The following is a 16,147-nucleotide window of genomic DNA, read 5'->3' as shown; positions in this document are numbered from 1 at the left end:
CATGTGCCCGCCCTGACGCGAAGGGCGCCGCGAAGTTCCTAGTGCGGGAAGTGTTTCCGCGCTGGGGAATTTGCGACATTATTCGCTCAGATAACGGGACGCATTTTGTTAATGAATTATTTAAAGAAGTGACTACATTATTGGGAATAAAGCACAAATTATGTTCGATTTATCATCCTCAAAGTAATGGCGTAGTGGAAAAGATAAATGGCCTGTTAAAAAGCAGATTATCAAAACTTTGTTTTTCCCTCAAAAAGACTTGGATGTACTGCCTGCCTTTGGCCTTGTTTGAACTGCGAAACCAGCCAAGTAAGGATCACCATTTGTCCCCGCACGAGATCGTCACGGGAAGAAGAATGCATACAGCGCATTCGCCTCTCCGTGAGCGTTCTGATGCACACAGAAGCGCAGCTATATTGGGGGAGGAGTTCACAGAATATCTGCGAAAATTGACACGGGCAGCGCGCGTAATTGCAAAACAACTAGCCCCCCCCTCGACAAGAGAGGAGGGGAACGCAACTGAACCAGACAAATTGCCTGAAAAACCGCTACAACTCATGCCTGGTGACCTTATATATGTCAGAAGCTTTGTGCGGAGGTGGAATGCACCACGTTTCCATGGCCCTTATGAGGTAGTGTTTTGCACACCTACAGCAGTAAAGGTGAAGGGCCTGCGATATTGGGTGCATTTGACAGACGTACGTAAAGCTTACAGCGCTGCGGAAAGTGAGGTGCAAGACGAGGCACAGGCAACAGCGGACGATGAAGTTGTGCGGAACGAATGATTGGAATTTTTGTGCTTTATGAGATGAACGGTGAGCACAATTAGCGCGCGACAAATGTCCTGGACTAAAACATGTACATATGTATGTGTAAAATTTCTTTTTATTACAGTTTTTGAAAATTTTGCGTGGGGTTCCTTTTTTTTCCCCCACGGTGCTCTCTAAGATGTTTTTATTACTTTTGTTCTTATAATGACATGTTTCTTATTATTTATATATATATATATAAAGGTACGAAGAATGATGATTGAAAAGCTACCTTGTCTGTCAACACACCCCCTCCCTCACCCAACCCTATATTTTATCATCGAAACGTTACAACGTGGAAATGTTTACATGTTTGTATTTAATGAACCTTTGTGTCTCAAACAGGATTTATCATGGCATCGAATGGGCAGCCTGCAACTAATAGATATGTTAGATTTAGAGAAATGTTAGTGGCTAAATTAACGTATTCATTTGAATGTGGTTTGTCAATGTGTGCTATCGTGTTCTTCATCTCAATGTTTTGTCTGGTATTACACTGGATTATAACGTTCATCTCTACCGAGATGAACGAGGGGGGAGGGGGGAGCAACACCACCCTTGCCCCTGGAACGAAAACAAGTCCGACTGTAGGTATCAAAGAAGGTGATTTCTTGATCTGGGATGGATCACACTTTGTGTGGGGATACTATACTACACCACCCACTGCTGTCCTCTCACAATTGAGAACCAAAAATGTAAATAATGACACAATGTCCCAACCTGGAACATACAACAACCACACAATCCCTCCCGCCCCAATTTCAAACAACGATCTCTTGTTTATCAAGGAGGATGGAAAAGTGATTATGATGACAGAACACAAGTCCCTATATGAAGAATTAGAAAAGGGGGGTGGGGGGGAGGAAGAGGGGCCTGGTTCTTCACCTACTATAGCGAGAAGGTACAGAAGAAGGGAGAAAAGTAGGCGGAAAAGAGAGACTGGTGGAAAAGGGTATGATGAGTATTATGGACTAGGGCTAGACAAAATGGAAGACCCACGACACCCACACCAAGCAAATAAATGGTATGCAGATATGAGCACAACAGCCAAACAAACAACCAATGAGAGCTGTTATGTCTGCTCACTTATCCCCCATGCATCAGGCACACCTAAAGTATTGTTGCCACGAGAATTGCCCATTGTGGATGCCCAATGTCTCCTTCATCTCACGCTGTGTAGAATAAAGAACACTTTCCAAGCACACGATGTCTCTTTCAGAATGCTACAGAACAACAAAACGTGCTATTCGCAGGCGTCTGGAGTGATCTGTCTTAAAGAACCTTTCTTTGCAATACAAGGGACACTGTTTTCCGAAAACAAATGGAAAGACGAAGAAGTGCTGTGCAAGGCAGAAGCGCTGAAAGGTGTCCAACCGGACAAGTTGCGGTGGATGGAAAGAACGTGCTTGCCAATATGGAAAGAACACATCCCTAAACTAACATGGGTAACAGCGATGGAGAAACCCTTCAAGCTACAAAGTGAAATACAAAACGAACTATGTTTCAAGGGAGAAGGAAAAATGACAATGGGAACGAACACGAACTGTAACAAAACTCTCACCATCCCAGATATGAAAAAAGGGACAGCAGCATTAATGGACACCTACTGGGTATGCGGAAACCAGGCGTACCTGCACCTTCCCCAATCATGGAGTGGTAGCTGCTCAATGGCCACCTTGCACTCGACACTAATGGTGATTCCAGAAAGCCATATTGACAGAAGTAACATGATGAAAGGAGGCTTGAACCAGAATGCAGCTTCTCCAACTACACAAGCGCACCTTTATGTCCTGTCCTCCGGGGGGAAGGAAGAAGAGCTCTCAAGAAACAAGCGAGCCTCGAACTACATATCACAAGCATCATCTGACTTATTGGCACAGATTCCAGACAAGTATCGCCTGTTCAGCTCCGTGGAAACATTCTTTGCTTCGCTAGTGTCCAGTGTCCAAGCAAGAGCAAATGCAAAATGGCTCCAGATCACACGGTGGGAACTGATCCAGTTGGCCAATGACACTGAAGAAGGGTTCAACATAATAAAGGTGGAACTACGAGCTCTGCGACTAATGACCATGCAGAACAGGTATGTTCTAGACCTGTTAACAGCTATCGATGGAGGTGTTTGCCGAAAAATAGGAAGTGCGTGCTGCACGTTCGTACCTTCTGAAGACGCAGAAAATGGGTCCCTGTCCCACGTTATTGAAGCAGTACATAACCTGGGCGAGAAGATGAAAATGGAAGGTGGAGCTGAAGATAGCTCGTGGTTCGACAATATCTTCTCGTGGGTTCCCTCATGGCTTGGAGTGACAATAAAGTTCCTGATACCAATAGTGGTGATCATCCTTGTGATATTTTGCCTGTGCCAGGTGGGCCTCCGATGTTGTGCTAATGCAGTTCCTAACGGTGCAATGATGATGGTGACAATGGGCAACTCTGGTGGTACAATTAAAACAACACAAGAAGTACATGTGCAGACAGGAGCAGACAACACCCCCAAGTACCAGTTAGTGCCTATGTGCCGTGATAAGTACATAGTAGATAAACTATGGCACACCACTATCAAAGAACCACGAGACGTAGAACTGGAATGGTATGAGGAGGTCTGGGTAGATCTGGAAGAAACTGGCGACTGTATATATTTAACATGTACACCAGATGAGTATGCTAGGAGAGGTGAGAGTTTAAGGGGGGTGTGCAGAGCATGGATGCCTATAAAAGGAACCCCTGCATGGGATGGTGCAGTGTTAGAGGAACAAGAATGTAGGAGATTGGAAGAGCTAAAGAAATTCGTTACTTTAAGTAACGAAAGGGGGGAAATGTAGGGGAGGACTGGCCGCGAGGCCCTCCTCACCTACAGCTTCCTCCCCAGGTGAGGACCATGACTCGGTGGACGCCCCCTCATGCCACCCGGGCCCAGGTGGAGGAGGATTCGCCCGCCGACGACATTGCCACACGCACCTCGTCTTTGCATTTACCAAAAATCGAGTCAGGCCTAGATGCCATCTTGTCTAGCAAACACGGCGTGAGTTTAGCACACTGTAACGAGGCCCCCACCTTTGGAGGGCCTTTCATGCATCTCTGTCGCCTCAGCAGCACTGGCAGATCCGCTGCGAGCGCGTTCCCATGAGAAAGTCGGAGATGAGCTAAACCCGAGATGCCAACACGGCAACATTATATTAGTAACAATGTGATATTGCACCCCGTATGACCCGGACCGCAAGGCCGGGGTAGCGAGGAAAAAAGCTGAAGCATCACTATCTGAAGAAGGTAGAAAACAATTCAAGTATTGGTACTAATGAACTACCTCTGTTTTAAAATGTGAATAAGCCATAAAAATGTAACGTTATATGATATCCCTCCAGGTCTGGACTAATGCTGCTATAACCACGGAGAAAGATGTTGACCAAACGTATAACCCTATCTGTAAAAGTGTTTTTTTCCATAGTATGTAGAAACTGGAACTCATATATGTTTACTGAACCACCCAAAGTGGCAAGCATCAATCTCTGTAGGCCATAACCTAGATATCCCTCGTATAACGTCTAAATGTACATACAATACGCACACAATGTAATGAATGTAATGTTAGGCAATGAAAAGGTACTGGAATCGACTGTCTTAAAGAAATGTGTAATGAAATTGAAATATATATGTGTGTCTAAATAACGTCAAAATAAGGCAGAACAGTATAAAACTTCTGCATTTACTGATCAGCAACGCACGAGGAAAATACCTTTGTGGATATGCAAGGCCATTCCCTCTCCCACCCTACCAAGCCTGCAAGATAAAAAAGCTAAGACTTGTGCCGCGCTCCCTCACCTCCCCCAACCAAGCTGGCGTTACTTCAGAGGCCCCGGCGCCGCAACCAAGGCCATAGCCTGCCACCTGTGTTATTTACAGCACGGTAATAAACCCACAGATGAACCCACTGATCTACCAGCACCCTTTCATAAATCCCACGAACCCCCCAAGAATCCTGACCCCGTGTAAGGACGACCCCCATCATTGAGACAAGACACAGAGACCCATCTATATAATAACTTCTAACGCAGCAGACAGACATGTATCATTCGGCCCAGGCCCCAGAGCCCCGTCCTACGACCTAAAGTACCGGTCAATAGGACACAGGTAAATCTCACCCCAACCGATAACCACCAGACCTCTCACGAGGTGCATTCCTCATGTGTTGCGTTTATTTTATAAGATAAGCTACGGAACAATTTATTAGTGAACGTAAATGTCATTTTCTGAATAACTGCAGTGTGCATGGCCTAGGGCAACTAAGACAGGAAAGGTATTCATCATTGTCACAGGCTGCCCCAGCGCACCAACACCGCACGGATGACCTCAAGCCGGCCTGCCAGGCCCAACCCAACCCACGAGGCTGACCAGTGACGTCGTCTTGCCAAGACCAACCATGCTGCAGCAACACCTATAGTTAGTCGACGATACCCAATCCCAATTAACTTGTGCCCCCTATAGTGTTTAGGTGTTGATGACGTTTTCTGTATTAGAAATACGCCTGTCTTTGCTATTGTCAGACAGAGCGCTCTCGTAGGTTGCAGAGTTCTTTGCATGCCTTATCCTTGGATAAACTCCCACTTACGCTCACCCGCACTCTGTCTTGGTCTTATTCCCACTACGGGAGAGTCCCTTATTGTCTCTCATTGCGGGGAGGATCGTGCTGAATTGGGGGCGCTTCCCTTCACACGCAAGCAGCATTAAGTTCAGATAAGTACTAGGCTATCTACAAAAGCTATACAGTATTTTATAAAAGCAGTAAAGGGCTTTAGACAATATCCTTCCCACCCCTAAATTTAGCATCAAGATAAATAACTAGGATAAAAGTGCCCTACATCTTATAATGCGAAAGGTGGGGGATAAAAAGAGATTTAGACCCTGGTATGATGTATACACTTAGTCAATAAAAAATGGGGGAGTAGTGTTCTTTTCCTGGCTCATACCAAGTCAGAACAATCCTAACCTTTCTCATCCCTTAAGGTTTTGTGGTAAAAATTCCTTATAAGAACACATGTGCAGACTGTAATGGTCAGTAAAGATGTTTGAATCAGGTTAACCTACCATTCGGCCAAAACATGTCCCAATGCACTCCGAAACCCATTGTCAGTGACTGGCCTCACTGGTGTTCCTTGTTTTTTACTGTGTGAGGAGCCAAAGTAACGCAGGCCCCCTCCATTAGCCACTGTGCCCTGGGTGGAGTGAACTGGGATTGCCATGGCCACCAAAGAAGTGGGTGCAGGGGGAAAACCCAAGGACAGCAAGGAAAACTCTGTTTGCATAATTATCCCATGCATAAGTGATATGTCCTAATTCCTTGGGCATTATTTGCTGCGAGAAAGACCCTGCAAAGCTCCACAGGCTTTTCGCCCTTTGAATAAGTTAAGGCCCTAGATGTGTTGGACGTGCAAAAAATAGGGCTAGGGTTGTCCAGACCCTCAGGGCAACGTTTTGGCACAGTTTGCCTAGAGCATCCATGCCCACATGGCTTTTTTAACGATGGATTTCTAAAATCAGCCCCTGTGGGGAGGATTGTTGGAGGCCTCCCTATTTATGGTAAACACGGGGATACACGGGGAGGTTAGGGAAAACCCATTCAAGGTAGGTGGATGAGAAGTCAATGCTTACACTCGAAATGTGTGACAGTGGTCTAGGGCTACAATGAGTCCACATAGAACAACGCAAATGATTCAAGTTAGTCGGGGAGTATGTAAAATACTATGATTTTATTAGGCCTTTCTAAACACACTACACCTCAAAATTTCACAATTAAGTATCGTAATCAAAAAATATATATCACATATACACATTCACCTTTAGAGATAATATCACCTAGCAGTAGTTGACGTTACAATGCAACAAAACAGATTTAGATGGAATAATCACAACCCAGTTCCCTCTGTCTTATCAAGTCCAGCCCTAAAATGTATGAGGCCTTGTGCCCAAAAAACAAAAGTTACACTATGGTTTCTCCCAGGAAGGTATTTGAGAACTGTTGAGGTGGGCTGTGGTGGTGATTTGAGAAGTTCTCTAAAGCAATGTAAGTATGTACTTCAAATAAGGTAAGTACCCCCCTCTATCCTTTTATAAAAATAAGTCTTGGGACAAGATCCTTGACCTATGTCCGACCAAAGGCCAAGCCAGAGGGAGTTTAGGGGCAAGAGCGCTACACCCTATGCTATTGGACAGAGGCTGTACAGAAACATGTATGTTCACTTATCCCCCTGACTAATATTCGTCCAGTTGACACTGCAGGTCTTCCAGAATTTGCTGGGGCTCCAATTTTCTGTTCTTGTTCCAGGTGAAGGAGCCCCCGGGGGTCACAGGTGCAGTAGTCATTTTTTTGTGTTAGGAGCTAGTTGCGGTTCTCACCAGATAGTTCCTTCTTGACAAAGATCCCCAAACGAAGAAAAGATGCAGACCTCAGTGGTGCACACTCAATAGGACACCTCACAGGATTGCAGAAGGATGGTTCCAGTGGGGGGTCACCACAGTGAGGTGGCGAGATGCGGTCTTCCAACAGTGAACACAGAACCAGCCCCACCTCTGTTTCCCTCGTCATGAGGAGGCTGAAGTTGTGAGGACAGATGACATGTAGCATAAGCTGAAGATCCTGTGAGTCCCGTGGCTCTGCTTGGAACGGTAACGGCTGCAGTGCCGTACCCCAAAAGGGAGCTGATCAGTCCAAGTGGTCCAGAAACACTTGACAGCTTCCAAGGTGTGGATCTGTGAGCAGAGGTTGAAGCTGGTTGTTCCCACCTGTCCAACGGTTGAAGCACCAACGAGAATCTTCTGTGATCCGGAAAGGAGCAAGGTTTCACTGGGCCAGTCACTGGAGTTGACGCTGGTCAGCTGCAGGGGTCATCCTCCGGTCGTCAGCAGGCTGATCTTCATAGAGGTCTTGGTTCCAACGATGAACTGTCGAATAGCTGCAGGGGCCCTCCTTTTAAGTTTCAGGCTGGGAGCTAGCTCAAGCCCACCAATGTTAAGGATCTGCACAATTCAAACAGCTGTGAGAAGCCAAAGGGTGTCTCACCCGCTCGTCCTTGGACTTGTGATCCAGGTGGCCAGGACACAGCCATCACTTTTGGATCCAATTCCTGGGGGTGGACCAGTGCTGGAGGATTCCTCCCTTTCTCCAGCATGAGGTCTGTCAAGGATTCACATGCTCATAAATATTCGCCATCGTCAGGCTGGGAATCCTCGGTAAAAGAAAAAGCAGTTTCACTTTCGTTCACAACTTTCTCCTATAAACCAATCAATGAGCTCTGTGCCACACTGCCCCCATCCAAGGACTTCCCTCTCCCTAAGCCCCTCACCTGGCAGCCATCTTCAGATTTTTAATGCACTTTCAAGTGTTGGGAGTCGTCGCGTTTCGCTCTTAGAGCTTTCAGTGTTTTTTTGCGTTTTGTTAAATCGAGTGAGTGTGCTACATCGTTTACTCATCCAATTAACAGGTACCCATTTTTCGGCAACTTTCATCGCCCCTCACTGAGTGTTTTCTTCTTGGAAGTTTACAGAAGACCATCAGGCCTATAACGCATTGGATCATATCGGAGGAGAAGGACGGGGCTTCCCTCTTCAAGCTCTGCACCAGCTGCAGTTTTCTGAATGTTTTCACGGACGACAGGCATTCCCAGTGCCTTTGTTTTCACCCGACGCACAAAAAGGAAGATTGCTAGATCTGCCATGGTTTTTCCAAACACACGATGAATGAACGTTACATTCGACTGGCGGCGTGGCTCAAAGCCAGGGCCTCTACCACGTCTGCCTCAGAGGGGCATGCCTCATCCGGATCCAGCCATCCAGAGCGGGCTTCTAAATCCTTTTGAGGGTACTCCATCCATGGAGGCCCAAGACAAGGCCAAGCACTGCAAGTCCGCTTCCGTCAGGGTCACTGCACAAGCGGGTCCTGTGATGGTCAGGGCACGTTCATCTCAATCGGCTTCGATCTCCAGCCATCGCCCCAGTTCTTCGTCAAAAAGGAAGTCCGCTTCCCCAGGGAAGCTACAAGAGAAGCCGGAGAAGGCCAAGCAGGACAAGGTGTCCAGCCTACCATTCAAGGCCCAGGTGGTCCAGGCCAAGTCATTCTCTTCCATTGAGATGGTTGCTTCCACCCTTTCAAAGGCGAAAGGTGCTGAACCGGGCCAGGGTGGCTCTTCCTCCCAGGCGGGAGGCTTCTGCCAAACCGGTGGAGAAGGCTCCAGAGAAGAGGATGCCGGACCTTAGCCCGAATCCAACCCCTCAGGACCCAAAAAGAGGGGGGCAGGGGGCGTGGAAGAGCTCCAGCGCATGGATGTCTCTTCGTCCGATGAAGAGGACATGGCTTCCGTCCACACCATCCAGGAGGAGGGGGGTGACTGCAGCGGCGACAAGAGCATTGAGGAGCTACCCGCCGGAGGCGTCGATGACCAGGACATGGACGCTGGGCCCAGCGAACCTGTTCTCCAGGTACCTCTCAGAGGTCTGTCACAGGATATTTTCTCAACCCTCCACACACTGGTGTCTGAGATTCAGAAGAGGATGCCGACGGTACCACCAGCGACGACCCATTGACACCAAGCCCACCACCGCTGAAGAAAAGGAGTAGGAGACGACACTGTATGCCTCCACTCCAATTGTCACTGCCCTCCTCCCCCTCCCAGGGAGACCGGGACGGAAACGACGACTGATACCGACGACGATGGCAGAATCTCTCCGTCACCAAGGGCTTCTTCACTGGACAAGGTGGGTTCCTTCCACTCCATGATCGCCCATGTGTCGGAACTCTTCCAACTCGTCCCGGAAGAGAAAAAGGAAGGTTTCCTATATCAACGCTGTGAGGCGAAAAGGAAGACCCTTCTGTCGGTACTGCTCCTGGACGATGTCTGGGATGAGGGGCTGGCCGTATTGAACCCTTTCTCAGCCCTGGCGAAGAGGGATCGGCTGGAAAAATAAATACTGGGTGCCGGAGTCTGCACGCAAATGTCTTCGGTCACAACCTTCGCCGGACTCGGTGGTCTTGGCTGCGGCTAGGAAGAAGTCATCCAACCCGTCATCTGCCTCTGTCCTCCCTCCGGACGGCGATGGGAAGGAAGGTCATTTACTCCATGGCGATGACGGTCAAGGCGGCCAACTCCTTAGCGATCCTGGCAAGGTACGACCGGGAGCTATGGTACAAGATGGCTTCGGTCCTTGATTTCCTACCCGAGGACAAGCGGGTAGAAGCAATGAAGCTCCTTCAGGAAGGCGAGGTGGAGTCAGACCACACCATCACTGTGGCGCTAGACATTACAGACACAGGGTTCCGCCAGATGGGGAACAGTGTCTCTCCGCTGTCGTGGCTGGCCGAAGGCCACCAACTTCAAGAGGTCCAGATGAGGGTTCTGGACATGCCGTTCGATGGGGACAACCTTTTTCGGCAGGGCTGTCGAATCTCTCCAGGTCATCAAGACCGACACAGAGACGACCCGTGCCCTGGGCACACTGCAGCAGCACCGTCCATCCTTTCGTCCCTCGGAAGTGAAGTCTGGTAGGTCTTCGAAGAGTTTCGGTGGTACATCATCTTCTTACCACCAACCCTCATGTTCCATGACCCAGGAAGCCTACAGGGGTCGTTCCAAGGCCTTCGGAGGTGGCAGCCGTCATTGTCAAGGCTCCCAGGGCAGCGCGCTGGCCTCCAAGCAGGAGTGAACAGGTTGAGACATCGAGCCCCCACCCCTGCACCCCAGTTAGAGGCCGGCTGTCTAACTTCGTCAGCGTGTGGAAAAACATCTCCACTGATCGATGGATGCTGGATGCTCTCGCGCACGGACACACTTTTTTAAGTTTCAGCGGCTCGTTGGGAACAACACATCCCTCAGCTGCTGCTCGAGGTTCGGGCCATGTTAAGAAAAGGGGCGATAGAGCTGGTTCTAAAGTGATTCTGGGGCTATGGAGTTTGCTCAAGATACTTTCTAGTAAGAAAGAAGATTGGGGGCTGGAGGCCCATTCTCGATCTATGACGGCACAACAAGTACATCAAGTCCCAGAAATTCAGGATGGGTATGTTGCAGCACGTGCTCGGCCAACTGGAGGAGGGAGACTTTCTGTCGTTGCTGGATCTAGAGGATGTGTACTTCCATGACCCCAGTCATGAAAAACATTGCAAGTTCCTGTGCTTTGTCGTACAAGGGAAGCACTACCAATTCAAGGTTCTCCCCTTTGGACTGAAGCCGGCGCCCAGAGTCTTCACAAAGTGCCTGGCTCTGGACGTGGCCTATCTATGACTACAGGGAATTCATGTTTACCCGTACCTAGACGACTGCCTCATCCAGGCCACGTCAAGGGACACCACTGTGGTTCACACAGAGAGGACAGTCCGGCTAATGACGGATAAGAGGTTCTTGGTGAACTATGCAAAATCCTGCTTGACTCCATTGCAGAACGCACCGTTCCTGGGGTCCAGGCTCAACACGGTATCCTGCCTGGTGGCTCTGTCGTAAGAGAGGATAGCAGCCATTTTGGCCTCGGTGCAACAGCTGTTAGCAATGAAGATCGTCACCGTGAGGACCATCAAGTCGCTGCTCGGCATGATGTCCTTGTGAATCTACCTGTTCCTGCTCTGCAGGTTGCGGATGCGACCGCTCCAGGAATTCCTGGACTCCCGTTGGATCCAGGTGCCTGGAAGCTTCAAGGACAGGATCGGGCTCGATGAGTATTTCCATCAAGCGAGAAGGTGGTGGGGCGTGTGCTCCAATGTCGCCGGGGGCAAAGACTTCCAGAGTCCCCCTTACCAGGAGATGCTCACGATGGACGCTTCCCTGGAAGGGTGGGGCGCACATACTGGATGTCTCCACGCCAGAGGCCTGTGGCTGTCGGAGGAGAAGGCGCTACACATCGTCCTGGAACCATGGGCTGTGTTTGGGCCCTCAAGTCATTTCTTCCGTCCCTCAAGGGCAAAGTGGAGAGGGTCTTCACGGACAATGCCACCACAATGTTTTATATCCAAAAGCAGGGGGACACCAGAACCCTGGCGCTCACTAAAGAGACGCAGGTGTTGTGGCAGTGGGCCGTCGCCCAGGGGAATGTTCCTCATTCCTTTTCACCTAGCAGGAGTAAAAAACACTGTTGCCGGTTCTCTCGGTGGGGAGCTGCCCTCTTGCCACAAGTGGGAGTTTCGGCAGGATCAAGTGGACGAACACTTCCTCAAGTGGGGCAATCCCCAGATCGATCGGTTTGCGACAGTGATTGACACCAAGTGCCGGAGTTTCGCTAGCAGGTTCCCCCGGCCATGGGGGCCACATTCTCCTTAACTTGGGAAGGATTGTTCCTGTATGCATTCCCTCTGTTGCTGCTGCTACTACAAGTCATCCGTGAACTCGGACGGTAACGGTGCAGGATGATCCTTGTCGCACCAGCGTGGCCGAGGCTAATCTGGTACCAGGACCTTCTCAGCATGTCCGCACCCCCTCCAGTCAAGCTGCAAGTGGTTGCAGATCTCTCCAGGCAAGGAGGCACAATCCTGCACCATGACCCAGGATCGCTGAACCTAAAGGCCTGGCTCCTGCAGCATTAGAGTTCATTGGTTAAGAGCTGCCTGCGCACTGTAGGGAGGTCCTCGCCAAGGCCAGGGCGTCGTCGATGCTGAAGTGTTATGGACGTAAATGGAAGCGTTTCGCAACTTGGTGCCGGTCGCAGAAGATTAACCCTCTGAGGGTCACGGCCCCAAAAGTCCTTCCATACTTGTCATTGGCTAAGTCGGGTCTGGCACACGCCTCCATCAAGGTGCATCTGGCGGCTATTTCCTGCTACACCAGGTCCCCGGAATGGTCTTCTTTGATCCCACCGTTTAGTGAAGGAGTTTATCAAAGGACTGTTCCGTTCGTTCCTGCCGATGAAGGCTCCTGCCCTGTGTCACAATCCCTGGCCCTATAGCAGAGACTCCTGGCCCTATAGTACATGTCTATCCCATTTCCTGTCATGTCCACACCACGAAGAATGATCCCCAAATGAAACATCACAGGTTGCATGCCCGCTCACATAAAGGCACATGACAATCCAACTGCGTGCAATCTTGGTGCACCTGGCACCGCACTCATTGCCCAATAGTGGAAGGAGGACATCCGGATCTACGTCCTGTTTCCCCCAACATGGGGAGGGACTGAATCGAGCAACACATGCTGCAGACTAGTTTTTGGGGCATGGTTGGGTGTGGCTGGCTATATAAGCCACACCCAGTCCAACAGCCCTCGCTTCACGTTAAACTGCTAACGCAGCGTGACGCTCACCGTCACAGTTCCTAAGTGCCTTGCACTATCTGCCCTGAAGAACCTCCATGGGCCCAGCCGTGTGTCCGTGCTGGGTTTGATCCTTGAATGCAGCTCGAGCACTGAGACTCTAGTGAGACTCTTTCATCTGCTCCGGCGTTCCGAGCGAGCAGTCAGCTGTTCCTCCTTGGCTCCTGTGACCGCGGCTCTAGCTGCTTCTACAAGCCCATCTTCAGCTCCTGACACCACGGCTCCTGTGACCGCAGCTCCAGCTGGCTCCTGCAAGCCCCTCTTCAGCTCCTGATACCACGGCTCAGAACAGCTGTTCTTTAACGAGAACAAAGACAAGAAGCAACGCATGAGGACTACAAAGCGTGCAGAAACAGATAAGTGAGTGCATCAAGAGAAAGAAACTCACACTGGGGAAAAAAACAAGAAAAGGAAAGACAATAGGAAAAGTGGAGTAAGCGCGAGAAAGCAGGGGGGCGTGGCTAGGCAGCCATGGAGTAGGCTGTTATCTCCGTGAGCTCTGTGATCCGGCAAGTTCATCCGACGAAGAAAAGAACATTTCCTTCACCTAATGCAGCTCCAAACATAGGAAAACACGTGTGAAGGCACTGTGCACAATGGGAGCAGACTGACGGCAAGCCCAGAGCTCTAGGAATAACGGAGTGATACATTGTTTTCTGAATCCCCTGAATCCAGCCGCAAGAAGAGTGCTAAGATGGCGGTGACCGAGAACAAAGGGATCCCGAAGGGTGCATCCCTGCAGTGAAGTGGCGGGCCCAGCAGACGGCTACAGTTGCGAAATACTAAACAGGATAATAGGTTGCACGGATCGGGCGGCTGCGAGGAACGAGATGCCTTCGCAGATGTAGTGGAGAGCTCCGGTCATGGCGGGGCGCACCAGGCGTGTGTGGCTGCCGGGACCTCCCTGCGGAGCAGGAAGGGCCCACAAGAAAAGATGAGACGTGCCCGTTGGCACGGAACACTCGAGCAGTGGCAGAGGATTGTGTGTGCGACGGGCGGCACTGAATGCAAGGGGTGCAGCCGGGCCCTGCAGCACGCAGAGCCGCCGCAGCAGAGTATATGCGCGGTGACCCGCGGAGTGGGTTGGATGCGCTCGGGGCGGGCGTCGCCCCCATGAACTCCGTGACATTAAGTCCTGGAGGATTGTGTGCGCGTCAGGCGGCGCTGGATGCAGGAGGAGCGGCCGGGCCCTGCAGAACGCAGAGCCGCCGCAGCGCAGCACACGCTTGGTGACCCGCGAAGCGGGCTGGATGTGCTCGGGGCGGCGTCGCCCCCGCGAGCACCGTACCATTAGGCTCTGCAGAGCCGACTTGCATGAGGAGGGCTGCCGCTGCAGTGGAAGATTGCGGACAGGCCCATGATCGTGTGGCGACATATGTGAAAGACGGAAGGTGTGCAGGGAGCATAAAAGGAGACTGAGATTAAAGATTGAACAGTTGCAGGAGCACGACCTGGTGGGCTGCACATGTCCCGAGCAGCAGAGCACTATTGTACCCCTTGATGCTGCACAGGATAGCCATGGAAGATGAATCAATGGCCAGTGTGTGAGTGAGCGTAACACAGCCTCAGAGGCACATCCAAACCCTGCTTCCATTACATGTACCCAGGCAACCACACCACAGAGAAAGGTGTCCGTAGAAACGTGTGCCAAAGAGAATTGTAAGTGTGGAACAAACGTGGGAGGATACAATCCACCCAGGAAGCTACTTCACGCGCCATAGCATAACAAAGTGCAAGATAGCAACCCCAACGACCGAAGGAACTGGAAGTGTCACAACAACGGTGCATAGTCGAAGCCAGACACGTAAGGAGGGTAGCACTATGTCGGTGAAAGGGCTAAGAGCCAAGACCAAGCAGCCTACAATGGAGGTCTTTGCAAAAGCGCAGAGGACCCCTACAACATCGGCACAAAGCACGGTGGCGACCCCTGCGGAAGAAATCCAAGAAGGAGATAAGCATCAGATCCTGGCGCCCATAACGGAGTTGAGCACCAAATGGGGCTCAGCAATGGCAGACCTGCGGACAGCCCTAGAGAACAAAATTGATGCGGTAGGAACCGAACTTACCCTGCTACGGCAAGATGTCAGGGTGGCAGAGAGAACGAGTGGCCTGGAAAGTGCAGTGAAGACCAACACAGATGTCAGCGCGAATAACGCAAATGAGGTCCACGTGCTAAAACAGGTTGCTAATCTTGAAAATCATGTGGAAGAAGCGGAAGGAAGGGCGAGAAGAAATAACATACGGGTGGTTGGCCTGCCGGAGGTAGAGGAAGGCCAGTACCCCACAAACTACGTGGAGAACATGATCCTGCAGGAGGTAGGAGCAGACAAACTCTCACAGGGGTTTACGGTGGAGCGAGCGCATCGCGCCCTAATGAGGAAACCACGACCTGGGGCCCCGCCGAGACCGATAATTGCGAGGGTCTTGAACTATAAAGACAGAGAGAAGATCCTGGAATATTTTCGTACGGGCGGAACAATAGAAAGAGCAGCCGTAAACATCACGGCATACCCGGACATCACGATGGTGGTGCAGAGGCAGAGGCAGAGGTATAGCTACGTGGCCGTCAAAAGGAGGCTGCGTGCGGTTGGCATTAAGTACATGCTCCTGTATCCGGCGAAACTGAAGGTGCTACAGAAGAGCATAGCGCTTTTCTTTGACACTCCCGAGGAGGTGGTGTCATGGCTAGACCTGCAAGGTTGCCCGGAACAAGAGGCAGACCGAGATCGTCAGGAGCATGACAACTGAGGACCCTGGGTCGCAGACATTGAGGGGGTAAGTGGGAGGATGGCCCTGTTGTAGGGGGGGGGGACATGTGATACCGGATGGACATTGTGTAGCTTTTCGACCTTGTGCGCCCTACGGACTGGAATATAGCGGAAACAATGCATGTAGGGGCTGCATAGTATTTACATAAAGTGTAATAAAATTGAAAATAGGAGCAACGGGATGAAAGCAACCCACCCCTCAGAATTAGTAGTTGAGTGGCCACTAGGGCGACTCCACCCTACTGAGCCCTGAGCGCAGGCTTGTGCTAGACAGGGCTAGATGTGGGGGTGCCTGAGA

The 16,147-nt window shown here is 50.5% G+C and overlaps 1 protein-coding gene across 2 annotated transcripts in view; it reads left to right on the top strand.

Moving 5' to 3' along the window:
• CIR1 (corepressor interacting with RBPJ, CIR1) overlaps window positions 1–16,147 on the top strand; it is a 476,807-nt gene that overhangs the window by 169,051 nt on the left and 291,609 nt on the right. The window contains exon 3 of one of the 2 annotated variants that reach the window (XM_069616241.1): window positions 1,155–5,309. The exons of the other annotated variant lie outside the window; for it this stretch is intronic. Coding sequence (XP_069472342.1) covers window positions 1,155–3,628 — 2,474 coding nt within the window. The 3' untranslated portion in view covers window positions 3,629–5,309. Of the gene's footprint in view, window positions 1–1,154; window positions 5,310–16,147 lie in introns of those variants that run through there. 2 annotated transcript variants of the gene reach the window in all.

The sequence above is a fragment of the Ambystoma mexicanum genome, chromosome 9, assembly GCF_040938575.1.
Source record: "Ambystoma mexicanum isolate Mex_15411 chromosome 9, UKY_AmexF1_1, whole genome shotgun sequence".
NCBI lineage: Eukaryota > Metazoa > Chordata > Amphibia > Caudata > Ambystomatidae > Ambystoma > Ambystoma mexicanum.
The sequence above is the reverse complement of the archived record's forward strand: the minus strand, read 5'-3'. Positions and strand labels throughout refer to the sequence as shown.